The 13,121-nt window shown below is 42.4% G+C and overlaps 1 protein-coding gene across 1 annotated transcript in view; it reads left to right on the forward strand.

Annotated features, from left to right (window-relative positions):
- Positions 1 to 12,876, forward strand: part of LOC119352970 (probable cleavage and polyadenylation specificity factor subunit 1) — a 22,963-nt gene extending 10,087 nt beyond the window's left edge. The window contains exons 15-26 of the mRNA XM_037619555.1: positions 824 to 918; positions 5,370 to 5,569; positions 6,123 to 6,865; positions 7,994 to 8,074; positions 8,163 to 8,228; positions 8,303 to 8,380; positions 8,528 to 8,758; positions 8,985 to 9,113; positions 9,282 to 9,455; positions 10,627 to 10,812; positions 11,433 to 11,800; positions 12,378 to 12,876. Coding sequence (XP_037475452.1) covers positions 824 to 918; positions 5,370 to 5,569; positions 6,123 to 6,865; positions 7,994 to 8,074; positions 8,163 to 8,228; positions 8,303 to 8,380; positions 8,528 to 8,758; positions 8,985 to 9,113; positions 9,282 to 9,455; positions 10,627 to 10,812; positions 11,433 to 11,800; positions 12,378 to 12,492 — 2,466 coding nt within the window. The 3' untranslated portion in view covers positions 12,493 to 12,876. The remainder of the gene's footprint in view (positions 1 to 823; positions 919 to 5,369; positions 5,570 to 6,122; positions 6,866 to 7,993; positions 8,075 to 8,162; positions 8,229 to 8,302; positions 8,381 to 8,527; positions 8,759 to 8,984; positions 9,114 to 9,281; positions 9,456 to 10,626; positions 10,813 to 11,432; positions 11,801 to 12,377) is intronic.
- Positions 12,877 to 13,121: the final 245 nt, after the last annotated feature.

Raw genomic sequence — 13,121 nt, forward strand, 5'->3', positions numbered from 1 at the left:
CCACCTTTTTTTTTGGGCAGGGAGGCGAGGTGATGACGTGGTGCTAATTTGCTTGTAAATAACATCAACTTCAGTGGCAAAGACATACGGTGACGCGGTCCTCTTTCGTGGTGGCAAAAGGGAATGGCGCCGCTGCTGGGGAGCTGCAGCACCCTGACCTGAAGCTGACATCTCTCAGGATCCTCACCGTAACCAGCTCTGATGCCAATTGTTAGTAGCAACTAGCACAGGTTCTGTTTTAGGACTTAGTTTCTGGGCTGCGATGGATGCAGCTGGTGAGCCTTCACTCCTTGTTTATAGCTGAAATTAACTAGTACAGATCCACCTCAGTGGCTTTCTTACAGCCTAAGACATCTTGACTTGACCCACAGACATGTACCTAAGACACAGACTTGACTCACTAGCTTACTACCTAAGGAAAAGACTTGACTCATTGACTGACTGCTGCAAGGATTTCTAACACAAGTTCCGGTTCTTGTCGGCTTCAAGGTAGATCATATTGAAGTCCCCACACAGAAGCCAAAGGCCGGCATAGGGGATGGTCCCCAAAAGACAGGTTTTTGGGAATCAAGGAATTTTAGGGTAAGGGGAGATGCTCTTATGCTGTCTCGAAACTCCAGGAGCAAGTAGACCTTTTCTTTTTCTCGTGCTGTATTATGTGATTGTTCAAAATTAGAATTTTCCAAGTTTTTTCTTCATGTTACATCATTTTGCCTTTGACATATGTATTTGGTTTATTGCCTTTGTGGCTTTGTGCTTGATCCTCTTTAATTTCTTATGATGAAGTGATTACTGACTGTATGCCATTATTACGTTATGGAAGGTACTTGAGACAGGTGATGATCTAGGAGAAGTTACTGAAACAGTTGATTATTATGTTCAAGGGGCAACCATTGCTGCTGGTAACTTGTTCGGAAGGTATGCTGCTCCTTAATATTTTTAATGTATTCAATTACTTATACTTGCTTGGCACCATCTGTTGTGGAATTCATACATCACTACACATTCATGTTAAAAACCTCGGTGGTCTTATAGTAAAATGGACACAACCAATATATCTTGGGCTGTTGGCTGCCCAGGACTGCATGAGCCCACCAGGTCAGCACAGATCCAAGGCATGTTGATGGTGATTGGTTACCTGGTCTGCACGGTCCCGTAAAATCAGCTCAAACTCAACTCTGAGGTTGTCTAGTTTATCATTGCATTTACTCGATGTACAACTATGTAGTAGACCGATGGGAAGGTTTTGTTTCATATGAGAAAGTAGAAAATCAAGGGAGTGCTTCCATGCTTTTCCATGATTTTTTTCTCGGCAATCTCAAACATGTACTCCCTCCGTCCCGTAATTCATGTCGCAGGCGTAGTTCATTGCCAATTTTATAAAAAAGCCCTCGTAGTTTCAAAACAATCACAAGCAAGTCCCTCCACTCCCGTCTTCTTCCTCCGTCGTCGCTCGTGCGTCTCCAGGGGCCGGCGCCGCCAAGCTGCGCGATTTGCCGTCCACCAGGAAGTGTTTCGCCTCCGTCGCCACGTACCTTCAACGCCGCCGCCGTCGCCCAGACCTGTGCCGTCGCGATCCCCTCCCGCGGCGATTACCTGCGGGCGTCGCCGGAATTTCCCACCACGATCCGGTGGAGCAGGAGCTCCCTCTCATCGTCCTTGAGCTCCCGCTAGTCCACCTTGAGCTGCCTCCCGTGCGCCACCGCGGTCCCTCCCGCCGTCATCCACCTACGGGCATCGCCGGAGCCGGCCTCCATGATCCAGTGGACAGGAGCTCACGCGCGTCCTCCGTGGTCTCCCGTGATTCCTCGTCAAGGTCCCATGCGCCACCGTGGTGCTCCTTCTCTGCCTGCGTGACCGCGTGGCTGTTTCTCCCCTGCCGCCGGTGGAGCTAGCCCGTGCTGCTGCTGCTGCTGCTCCTCTTCCCGTGTTGATGCTACTGCTCCTCTGCCTGTGCTGCTGTTGCTGATCCGTGCCTGTATTGTTGTTGCTGTTGACTGCCGCCGTGACTGCTGCTGCCTGGTGCTATTTGCACTCTGAAGAGTACTGCTACCTGACAATTTGTGAAATTGATTTACTGCTAACTAAAGGCTTTCAATTAATAGCAAGGCCTTGAGTAAATTTAAGCAATTGCCACTAGCTGATCTTGGATTGCTTTACCTTTTTTGCAAATACTCCAATGATGATCAAATGAGGGAATAAGCGTCAGTTCATAGTTGCTGAATTCATTTTGAGCATATGCTATCCAATAATCAAACCTTGGCACTCGCGGATAAATTTGCCGAGCAGCCTTTCGCTTTGGCCATTCAACTTCCCAGTTCCATAAGATTCGGCGGTGTCGAAAAGGTTTATGCCATTCTTCAGAGCCAAATTGAAACACTCCTGCAGTTCACTATCCATGATTTCCTGGTAGCCCCAAAGCAGCTGGTTGCCCCATGCCCATGTTCCAAAACCCATGGGGGAAACTGAAAGGGGCCCAACTTTCACCTACATTTGTTAAACAGCAATGTTTCCTTGAGCAGAATTCAGTGAACAAGAGTTGATAACCTAACGTACTAATTGTACAGTCGTCATTTTCTTTCTGAAGATTGCATTGCATGTTATGGTACAGATTGTCATGTGAGCATACAAAGATAAATAGTTAGGGAGTTGGCTTTACAGATTTCTGGACACTGCACTTGTTAACATTTACATGTTTCACTAGTCCATCAGGACTTTGTGGAAGAGGGGATAAGAGCTGATCAGGTCAACTAACCCTCTGCTTGTATTGACGGCGGTCTGACGGATCAACTAACTCTTTTTTCTTTGAGAGAGAGGTGCTATCAACCAATTTTACTAGAGACACTATGCAGTAGCTTTTCACCCACCTAGAGTTAAAATAAGCACATCAACAGCAAACTTCATACTGTCAGAACATACTGTCAGAATCAACGGCACAATCAGAATGCATATCGACAATAGCTCTGAACCAAACGAACAGGGGCTTTTTTCCTATACTGTCAGCCTTGATCTTGAACATGTTGTTACTTGCAAGAGCTAGGTTTGTTAGTTACAGAATTCAGTTAAGGAGTACATATAAATTCAGTTATGTGAATCATTCAAATTCAGTTAGAGCACATATACATATACTTGCAGCCCATTGATTCCATGGTGTACATATAAATATTTTGTGCGTATATCCTTGTTATGGTACCATGGTGTACATATAAATATTTTGTCAGCAACTTCTGTAAAATGGCTTTGTTTAGTGAAAACATCACCAGACTGTTAAAATTCAGTTAAAAGATCTGTACCTTGATGCAGACTAAAAGGAGTAGGTTAACTGATCAGGTCCTGTGGCTGGTCAAACTGTACCATGCCAAAGTATTTGCTGCAGAGAGAAAAAACAAAAATAAGCAAACATAAATTACTTAATGAAAGCTTGGGTATAAAGTGGAGTACATATAAAGCTTGGGTATAAAGCTGAGACTAGTTTCTGATTTACTCATGATTGAAAATGTCAAAGTGCTTTGGTTTACAACCAATTAGGAGGCCCACACTACTATCCTGGAAGATGCAGCTATTACTCGGTTGACAATATGCAAATGATTTCCTAGGGGTTTCAGACATGCTATGTGTGTCTGAATACATGTGTGTCTGAATCATGTGTCCAAGTCAGTCACAAGCACAAGCAGATCATGTGTATTCAAGTGTGCACTGAATCATGTGTTTACTTAATTTTGAACTTGCTAGCAATAAGCTTGCAGTACACTTTATAGTCAGATCAGGAGCCAAGCTCTAAAACTGGACTTTTAACTGACTTTTAAATTGAATTTTTACTCCAAAATAAGAGTACCATGCCTGCTTAACTGAATTTTTAACATAATCTCTGTCTTGGCCTAGGAGTACTCAATTTCAATCTCTCTCTTAGCGTAGGAGTACTGAATTTTTACAGTAGATTTACACTGATTTTCCAACTCAAGCAGTATCCATTCGTTTACACATAGGCACACCAGTATCCATTCATTCATGCAGAAAGAAAGAAACTTCACACATGATAAATTTTATTCACACATGATAAATTCAGGTCAAAATCTCTCTCACACACACACACCAGCACCAGCATGATAATCCATGAATGGAGAAAATTAGATAGACATGATTATCATATTCACACATGATAATCCATGAGTGGAAATAATTAGACAGACACACACTAGCAGCAGCAGCAGATGGAATTGCACAACACCAACAGAGGCAGAGGGATCGTACAACCCGGAGGTCGACGATGGGGTCGTACAGATCAGAGAGGTGGCAGCTGTTCCCGCCGGCCAGGTGGGCCAGCACGGCACACACGGAGGCGCCCTTGTAGTTGTGGCCGCCCGCGCCAGCCCCGGCCTCGTCGACGACGCTCCACGACACGAGGTGGCGGATGCGTTGGACGGCTTCGACGACGCTCTGGCATACGCGACGCCGGAGAACTCCGCCACGGCCGCCTCGCCGGCGACCCGCATCAGCTTGTTGCGGTTGACCCTGACCGTATCGTGCATCGCCACCACCCGCTACCACTCGTCTGGTTCCTCCAGGCAGGCGCCGGTGACCTTTTTCTCCGCCTGCTCTCCCCTGTCGACGGTGGCCAGGATTTGTTGTGGGGGCGGCGAATCGATGGCAGCAAGTGCCGGATTTGCGAAAGGCGATGGGGGGAAAGCTTGGAAATTTAGGGGCGCGGGGAAGGGGAGCGGTGGAGCTGCGCTAGGGAGCAGTGGAGTCGCGCGGGGTAGCGGTGGAGCTGCGCGGCGGCGCGGTGTGCTGGAGCTGCGCGGCGTCGCCGGCGTCGTGGGGGAACTATGTGGTGGAGCTGAGCAGTGGAGAAGACGACTGGACCGCGGGTTCGGTCGGATAAACAAGGACTTTTTTGGAAAAACGCCGCTGCGACATGAATTTCGGGATGGAGGGAGTAAAATTGTAAATTGTGAAGTTAATATTATTTATCTTAATTTATACGTTTCATATCTTCAGTCATTGTGTAGGTGTAGCACAGTTTTTGTGTGACAACCCAGCCTTGTGAGATTAATGCACATGTGCTGTCCAAAAACTTAAGCATGTTATTTAATGTTCCCACACTTAGGGAACTAGAGCATCACCAACATATAATATAAACTTAGGTTTGAAATGGTATAAAGTTTTGGTTAGTCTTTCTGGGGTAAGGCATACATTTTGGAATAATAGGATAGGGGATCAGCTGGAGATGATCTTAGATTGTAGTATTTTACATCTTTCTAGAATCATAAATGAAGTTTTTTATAATTTAATATTGAGTTATGTTCGTGACAGTTTGACATTAATAATTAGTAGCCTTTATCATTCTGGTTTTGTTTGAATCTTTGCAGGCGGCGTGTCATACAGGTATACGCCATGGGTGCTCGTGTGCTTGATGGTTCTTTCATGACACAAGAGCTAAACTTTACTGCGCATTCTTCAGAATCTTCATCTTCAAGTTCTGAGCCTCTTGGAGTGGCATCTGCTTCCGTTGCAGATCCATACGTTCTTTTGAAGATGGTTGATGGAACTATTCAACTTCTTGTAGGAGGTATAGTATATCCACTAGTCCATCATTTTTCAGTTATGCTTTCTTGCTGTGGCCTTATATATAAAATTCAGTCAAGCTTTGAAGTTTAAGTTAACCAAATAGTAAAAGAGGCCAAATTTGTCAGTAGTGTGAGAGAACTTGTTCCAGAACAATTGTTATATATAGATCATAGTAGCGACTGAATAGGCAATTGAAAGGTGAGTGGTGCAAAATACTTATCTAGCTTCTGTATAGCTTAGTGCACTTTAACATGCGAAGGTTTCCTTACAGCTGAAGATAGAAGTTAGCAAGCTGGTGCTCTCTCATTAGATAAATATATATGTATAAAGCTGCGTATTCAATCATGACATGTTTGTAGAAGGGAAAGATCTAGCTCAAATCCTTAGTTCAGTGCTACCTTGTGAATTTAGGCGAGGTTTGGATGGAATGAAGGGTGATCTCAGTTCTCAGACAAAATAGACGTATATTTTGTGAAGATTTGTTCATAGATAAAGAGATCATGTAAAAGGGAAAGATCCAGCTTAAATACATGATGTTTCATTTTCTGATGCAGATCATTCTACTTGTGCTCTTTCTATCAGTGTTCCCAGTAGTTTTACAAGCTCAAGCGAAAAAATATCTGCGTGTACACTTTATCGTGACAGAGGTCCTGAACCATGGCTGAGAAAGACACGTAGTGATGCATGGCTATCTAGTGGTATTGTAGAACCGATTGATGGCAGTGGTAGTTCATCTCAGGAGCAGTCTGATATATACTGCATCATTTGTTATGAAAGTGGTAAACTAGAAATTTTTGAAGTGCCTAGTTTCAGATGTGTTTTCTCTCTGGAAAGTTTCTTTTCTGGTGAGGCTCTTTTGGTTGATTCAAAAAGAAGACATGATGACACTAAAATTTCTCTAAAGAAAGAAGCAGCGGATAGTATTCAGGTAGTTGAGCTTGCAATGCATAGATGGTCTGGCCAGTTCAGTCGCCCATTCCTTTTTGGTTTATTGAACGATGGGACATTTTTGTGCTACCATGCTTTTTGCTATGAAGACTCGGAGAGTAATGTGAAAGACAATTCATTTTCACCTGCTGGTTCTGTGGATCTTGCCAGTGCCAGTGATTCGAGACTAAAAAATTTGAGATTTCACCGAATTTCTGTTGACATTACATTACGAGAAGACATATCAAGTCTTGCACGACCGAGAATCACAATTTTTAACAATGTTGGAGGTTATGAGGGATTGTTTCTTAGTGGCACGAGGCCAGTCTGGGTTATGGTTTGTCGACAACGATTTCGGGTGCATCCACAGGTATGTCGTTGTTGTGCTGAGGTTTTTGTTGTCTTGCAGTGTTTATTAAGTTTCATATACTTCCAACACCCCCTCTCACGTGTGGCTCGATAAGGCCTAAACATGGACAGAAAGAGGGCAATGAACTTCTTTATTTAATTGCGAAAGCCGAGGCTTGAAACCAAGATCTCTTGGCTCTAATATCATATTAACTTTCATGTACCAACCAGTAGAAGCAAAAGTTTGAACCGATGGAGAAGGTTGGGCAATCCTAATATACTTCAACATATTTGACCCCGTTTCTTGTTTCAATCTACGATCGAATGCTTGTTTACACGTATTTCACACTATTTAATTTCTTTGCATGTTGAAATGTATAGTAATTTCCAAATTTGATGGAGTATAAATCAACTAAAGCAATCTCACCTGCATGCCTCTAGCTCTCTGAATGCTGCTAATGTCACGAGTCAACACTTTTAGACAATGCATAGTTCCCTAGTTAGGCTCACTTTGCTGTTGCTTAATGTGCTGTGCTCGGACGTGGAATCTAGTTATCTTTGTTTTTTTACTGATTGCAGCAAGATTTTGCTTTTACATCTGATTGAAAGAGTCCTTCAACTAACTTTAAATTTGGATTGAGAAATAAACAGGCTGTTTTGAAAAACCACCACAATGCCACCTTAGCTGACATCGGAATGGTTAAACATTTCTTTTGTTTCTGCATAGATTTAAATGGTCATATATGCCACATTTTTTTTCTTCCGGAAATGGTAATGAGCGAATGTTCTCTGGGAATGGTTTCTGGCACGAACTCTCTGTGAGTAAATAGGCTAACAGTGTGGGGCCTTGATGAGCAGGGCGCACTGCGTCGTTCGTTCCCAGGAGCATCCCAGAGCGAACGACGCCGTTCACTTGCGGGAACCTCCTTTTTATTATCTGCATGATGAGATATGTCCACAACTCTTCAGGCTTAAGTTGATTCTGAAGTACCAAAATGATCTAAATTGATGTGGTGTTTCTCAAATCTTGTTTTGTTATCTGTATGGTATACTATGCAACTGGAAATCTGCATTTATATGCAGCTTCAACTATAACTATATTTGCTTCTAGTCATCGGTGTGGTCCTATCTAAGCTGTCCCATTTTGCAGTTATGTGATGGTCCCATTGAAGCCTTTACTGTTCTCCACAATGTAAACTGTTGTCATGGGCTTATATATGTTACATCACAGGTAAGGAGTTGTTTGAATATTTGTATCTCTCCCATATACTTTAAGAAATAGGACATTTTAAGATTGGTGATTTTTCATGTTTTAACAGGGTTTTCTGAAGATATGTCAACTGCCTGAAGCATATAACTATGACAACTACTGGCCTGTCCAAAAGGTAAAATTTGTTTAGGTATGCGTAAGTTGTATCTGATTTTGTTGCAGCCTTTTCATACAATTGCATCTTTGCAGATCCCTTTGCATGGTACCCCTCATCAGGTTACATATTATGCCGAGCAGTCTCTGTATCCACTTATCGTGTCTGTTCCTGTAAGTGGTAGTCTGTATCCGCTGTTCCCAATGATAATTTGTAACACTGTTCCGTTACTGCCATCTTCGATTATGATTGTCTGGTACCATCACATAATAAACTGTGCTTACTTATCTAGTTCAATTGCTCATTTTATATTTCTGCAGGTTGTTCGCCCCCTGAATCAAGTTCTGTCAATTATGGCTGATCAAGATTTGGTTCATCACATGGATAATGATGCTACAAGTGCTGATGACCTGCAAAAAACGTATACTGTTGAGGAATTTGAAGTTCGCGTATTAGAGTTGGAGAAACCTAGTGGACGTTGGGAGACAAGGTCCACTATTCCGATGCAATCATTTGAAAATGCTCTGACTGTGCGCATTGTTACATTGCATGTATGTATTTCTTTTGTCCTTCCATACTTAAAACAAATTAAAAGCTGTTTCGACTTGCTCTAGTTCAGATATCAGTCTTTAGTTATGACAAAATTAGACTCAGCTTCTACGTTTATATTTGCCAGCTTCTATATTTGGCCTTAAAATCTATCTGATCACAAACTTCAGTGACCAAATGTTCATATGTATTTTCTATTCACAAAAAGGTTCTGCATTTCCACTTCAGAACACAACCACCAAGGAAAATGAAACCCTGATGGCCATTGGGACTGCTTATGTTCAAGGGGAGGACGTAGCTGCCAGAGGACGGGTGCTTCTGTTCTCTTTCACTAAAAGTGAAAATTCCCAAAATCTGGTACTGTAAGGGAACTCTGTTGCTATTGCATGTTTTCAACTTCATAGTGTCAAAAACGTTCTTATATTATGGGATAGAGGGAGTACAAAATTGTACTAAGCCATTGTCAATTATTTGGATCGGAGGGAGTACTATATTAATTTGTTAACATGTAAAGATTAATTCCAGGTAACAGAAGTCTACTCAAAAGAGAGTAAAGGCGCTGTATCAGCTGTTGCGTCACTTCAAGGTCATCTGCTGATAGCTGCTGGTCCAAAGATCACATTGAGCAAATGGACTGGTTCTGAATTGACCGCTGTTGCATTCTATGATGCTCCTTTGCATGTTGTGAGCTTGAACATTGTGAGTATTGCACAACGATTGGTTCCATTTACAGGATTTAGCACTTAATAGGTGCTTACGTATAGTTTTGCTTTTTCTAGGCATCATTTTCTCCAGTGCCCACATATAATGCTTATCCATATAATCAACCTTCCTCAGTCCCTCATACAAATAGAAAAATCTTGTGTTTCCAACTCTTTCATGTGTTTTGAGGACAACTTAGTAAGGGGAAATAAATACTGAGCTCGTCCATTAATCTTTTCTGCTTCAGCTAGATCTATTCTGGCTTTGAAAGAGTAAGCTGAAATGCCATGCTTAATGAATGGGCTTGTTGGAATCCAGTCAGATTCTCAAAGTTTTCCATTGTCTTACCTCCGTAGTATTTCCCATCTCAGAGACTGTCTGCTGTGGGGCTATTTCCTATGCAAATTGACATTTTTTGAAATTTGCAAATTCCATGGAGTTCATTTGTAGAATTTTATTATAGAAAGCAAAATGCACGAGTACAGGAGGACATGTTTTACATCCATGTGAAGTTTAAACTTCAAACCCAGTATTATACACCCACTTCCTCATCCGTGCAGCTTGTCTGCTGCTCACACTGTCGCCCCTCCCAGCAATGGATGCGTGCACCGCTGTCGCTCTTCTTGCTGCCATCTCTGCTTCTCACAGGGCATGTTATGATTTAGGCCTGCTGTTTGAGCTAGTTGGACTTGTGCTTTGGAGCTTCTCTGCTTGGCAGATGCTCTGAATTGCACCTTAACGAGTCATTCCAACTAGTCGCTCTCAGCTCTGCGAGCAGATGCATGCTCTGTGATGAACTAATCTCCTTGTCCTCCCAGCAGCCTTTTGCCATCGGCTAACAACTGCTTGCGTTCTCTCTGCTCTTATGGGTCCCATGTTGACTTCACCACCTGTGGCCTCTGTCAATGCTGTGGTTCCTAATATTTGTTTCTTGGCAAATTATATGGTCCAGCAATTTGCAGTCTTTACATAATATAATTGTTATCCATTTCAGATTTGAATACTATGTATTGCCCAACTGGTTTGATTTCATATTCATTATGATGTTATACATTTTTTCTTGTATCTTAAGGTAGGCTGTTGCATGATTTAATAACATGTTTATATTGTGATTCTGCATACGAGATGCAGCAATTGTGCAGTTCTGTGATATTCTTTAAATTTCCAGGTCAAAAATTTCGTTTTGTTTGGCGATATCCATAAAAGCGTATATTTTCTTAGCTGGAAGGAGCAAGGTTCTCAATTGACTCTGCTTGCAAAAGATTTTGGATCTCTAGATTGCTTTGCAACTGAGTTCTTAATTGATGGAAGCACACTGAACCTTGCAGTTTCTGACTCTGATAAAAATTTGCAGGTCATTCTTTCTTATGATCTTTTATGTTACTGGTTTGTTTCAGTGTTCATTCTGTACTATTTGATCCATTTGCTAGTTATTTACTTCAAGATGAGTTCTTGATGATACTGAATCAAAAAATCATTGAAGCATCAAACTATCACTTACTACCGGACTGGTTCCTGCGATATTATTTTTGGTAGGGCCATTCATTACCAGTGTTTAAACATGAACATGTTAAGTGATAACTGTAGATGTCCTCTCTTTGAACTAGTACTTGATGTCAGAAAATCATCTGGTAATCGGAATCAAGGAAATAATTATATTACTACTGTTAAATGTCATTTAAAGTCGCTCTCATGGTAATATGTTATGGTTGGGTACTTTGCAGTAGTCCAGTTTGGCCCACCTATTCTGCCAATGGTTAGTTGATCTACTACCATTTAAAGATATTCGACATATTGCTGAGCAGCATGAGCTTGTCTGCTTTGTTGGCAAATATAATTGGGGATACTACTTGATTGACTTGTACAGCATATGCTTCCTGTTGAACACCTGAGTTAGTTGGATATAGTGCAACATGGAAGTGCCCCCCTGTCCACCTGATTATTTACTGCACTCTAACAAATACCATCATGCAGATCTTCTACTATGCTCCCAAAATGGTGGAGAGCTGGAAGGGGCAGAAGCTCCTTTCCAGAGCAGAGTTTCATGTTGGAGCCCATCTGACCAAGTTTATGAGGCTGCAGATGCTTCCCTCTCCAGGATTGGCATCTGAGAAGACGAATCGTTTTGCCCTTCTTTTTGGTACTTTGGATGGTGGTATTGGATGCATTGCGCCTATTGATGAGTTGACATTCCGCCGGCTTCAGAGCTTACAGAGGAAGCTTGTAGATGCCGTCCCCCACGTGTGTGGCCTGAACCCAAGATCATTCAGGCAGTTTAAATCCAACGGGAAGGCACATCATCCTGGACCAGATAACGTCATTGACTTTGAGCTTCTTGCACAGTAAGTGAAGCTTCCACGCATCAGCTTATATTATTTTACCACTTCTTATGCGGCCCTTATGCTCTCTGCACATCTTGTTACACTCTCCAAATATTTTGCATTGTCTCTTCATGTAAAGAAATCCTCCCTCCATCCCCAAATAAGTGTCGCTGTACTAATTAAATCAGCGACACTTATTTTGGACGGAAGGAGTACAAGTATTCCATTCAAGCCAAGATCTGAGATGTATTGATCTTTGGTGTCTGGATGCTGCTATTGCCGGTAGAAGGGTAGTGGTGGTAGATACTAGATAGGACTAGATAGGGAACAGCAAGTTGAAATTTCTAGCTGCAAACATTAAGAGTAATTAGATTGTAAAAGATCAGTACGATTGGTAAAAAAAAAAAAGGTCAGCTCTGAGAACCAGACACTCCAAATATCACGTCTGACTGATTGCCATACACCCTCTGCAAGCTGGCCAGTTCTCACTGGTCTAGCCTGTTAAAGCCTCTGCTGTAGAACATTTGTTGTTCTTTTTAGTCGTATTGCTTTTTTTCTCATGCCTCTCTAATCCACATTTTACCCTCTACATTTGTAGCTATGAGATGCTATCGTTGGAAGAGCAGCTTGACATCGCACAGCAGATTGGGACTACCCGTGCGCAGATCCTTTCCAACTTTGCTGATATTTCGCTAGGCACGAGTTTCCTGTGAATTAAAGTTTTGGGCGATCATGTTGGATCTAACACCATGATACAGTTGGAAAAGCTAGCGGTGCATGGCGATTCTGGAGCTGCTTGTTGAGTCTTGCTTAACTCCGGTGACCTAGGCACTCAGGCATGTAAACATGACATGTGTACGATAGGATTAAATGCTGGCCAGTTTGATCTTTCTGAGTAAATTATAACCACCTTGCCGCGTACATATGATTAGCACTTGGAAGCGCATTGTAAATGGCCATGTTGGTTAATTTCTTTCTAAGTAGTAGCTGTTGAGCTTCTTGCGTTGCTCCTTCCTGGACATGTCCCTGGTGACTGTAATCTTAGTGACTTGCGATACAAATTTCACTGTCAGTTGGCCATGTGATTGTCGGACGCATTTCTCTGTTATGGAAACTTTAGCTTTTTATTAAGGAAAACGGTAGCAAAGGTTTCAGTCCGACTCTTTGTGGTCCAGTGACGTTCAATCTGGCGTTGAGCTCCCAGATTGCTAGTATTGCCATATGTTACGGAAAGCCTAGCGCAACGCCGTAACTTTGACTAAGGAAACATGTACTCCCTTCGTCCGTTTGAGCAACTGCTAATATGGGACGAAGGGAGTATATATTATACTCCTTTGACAAA

The sequence above is a fragment of the Triticum dicoccoides genome, chromosome 2A (assembly GCF_002162155.2).
Source record: "Triticum dicoccoides isolate Atlit2015 ecotype Zavitan chromosome 2A, WEW_v2.0, whole genome shotgun sequence".
NCBI lineage: Eukaryota > Viridiplantae > Streptophyta > Magnoliopsida > Poales > Poaceae > Triticum > Triticum dicoccoides.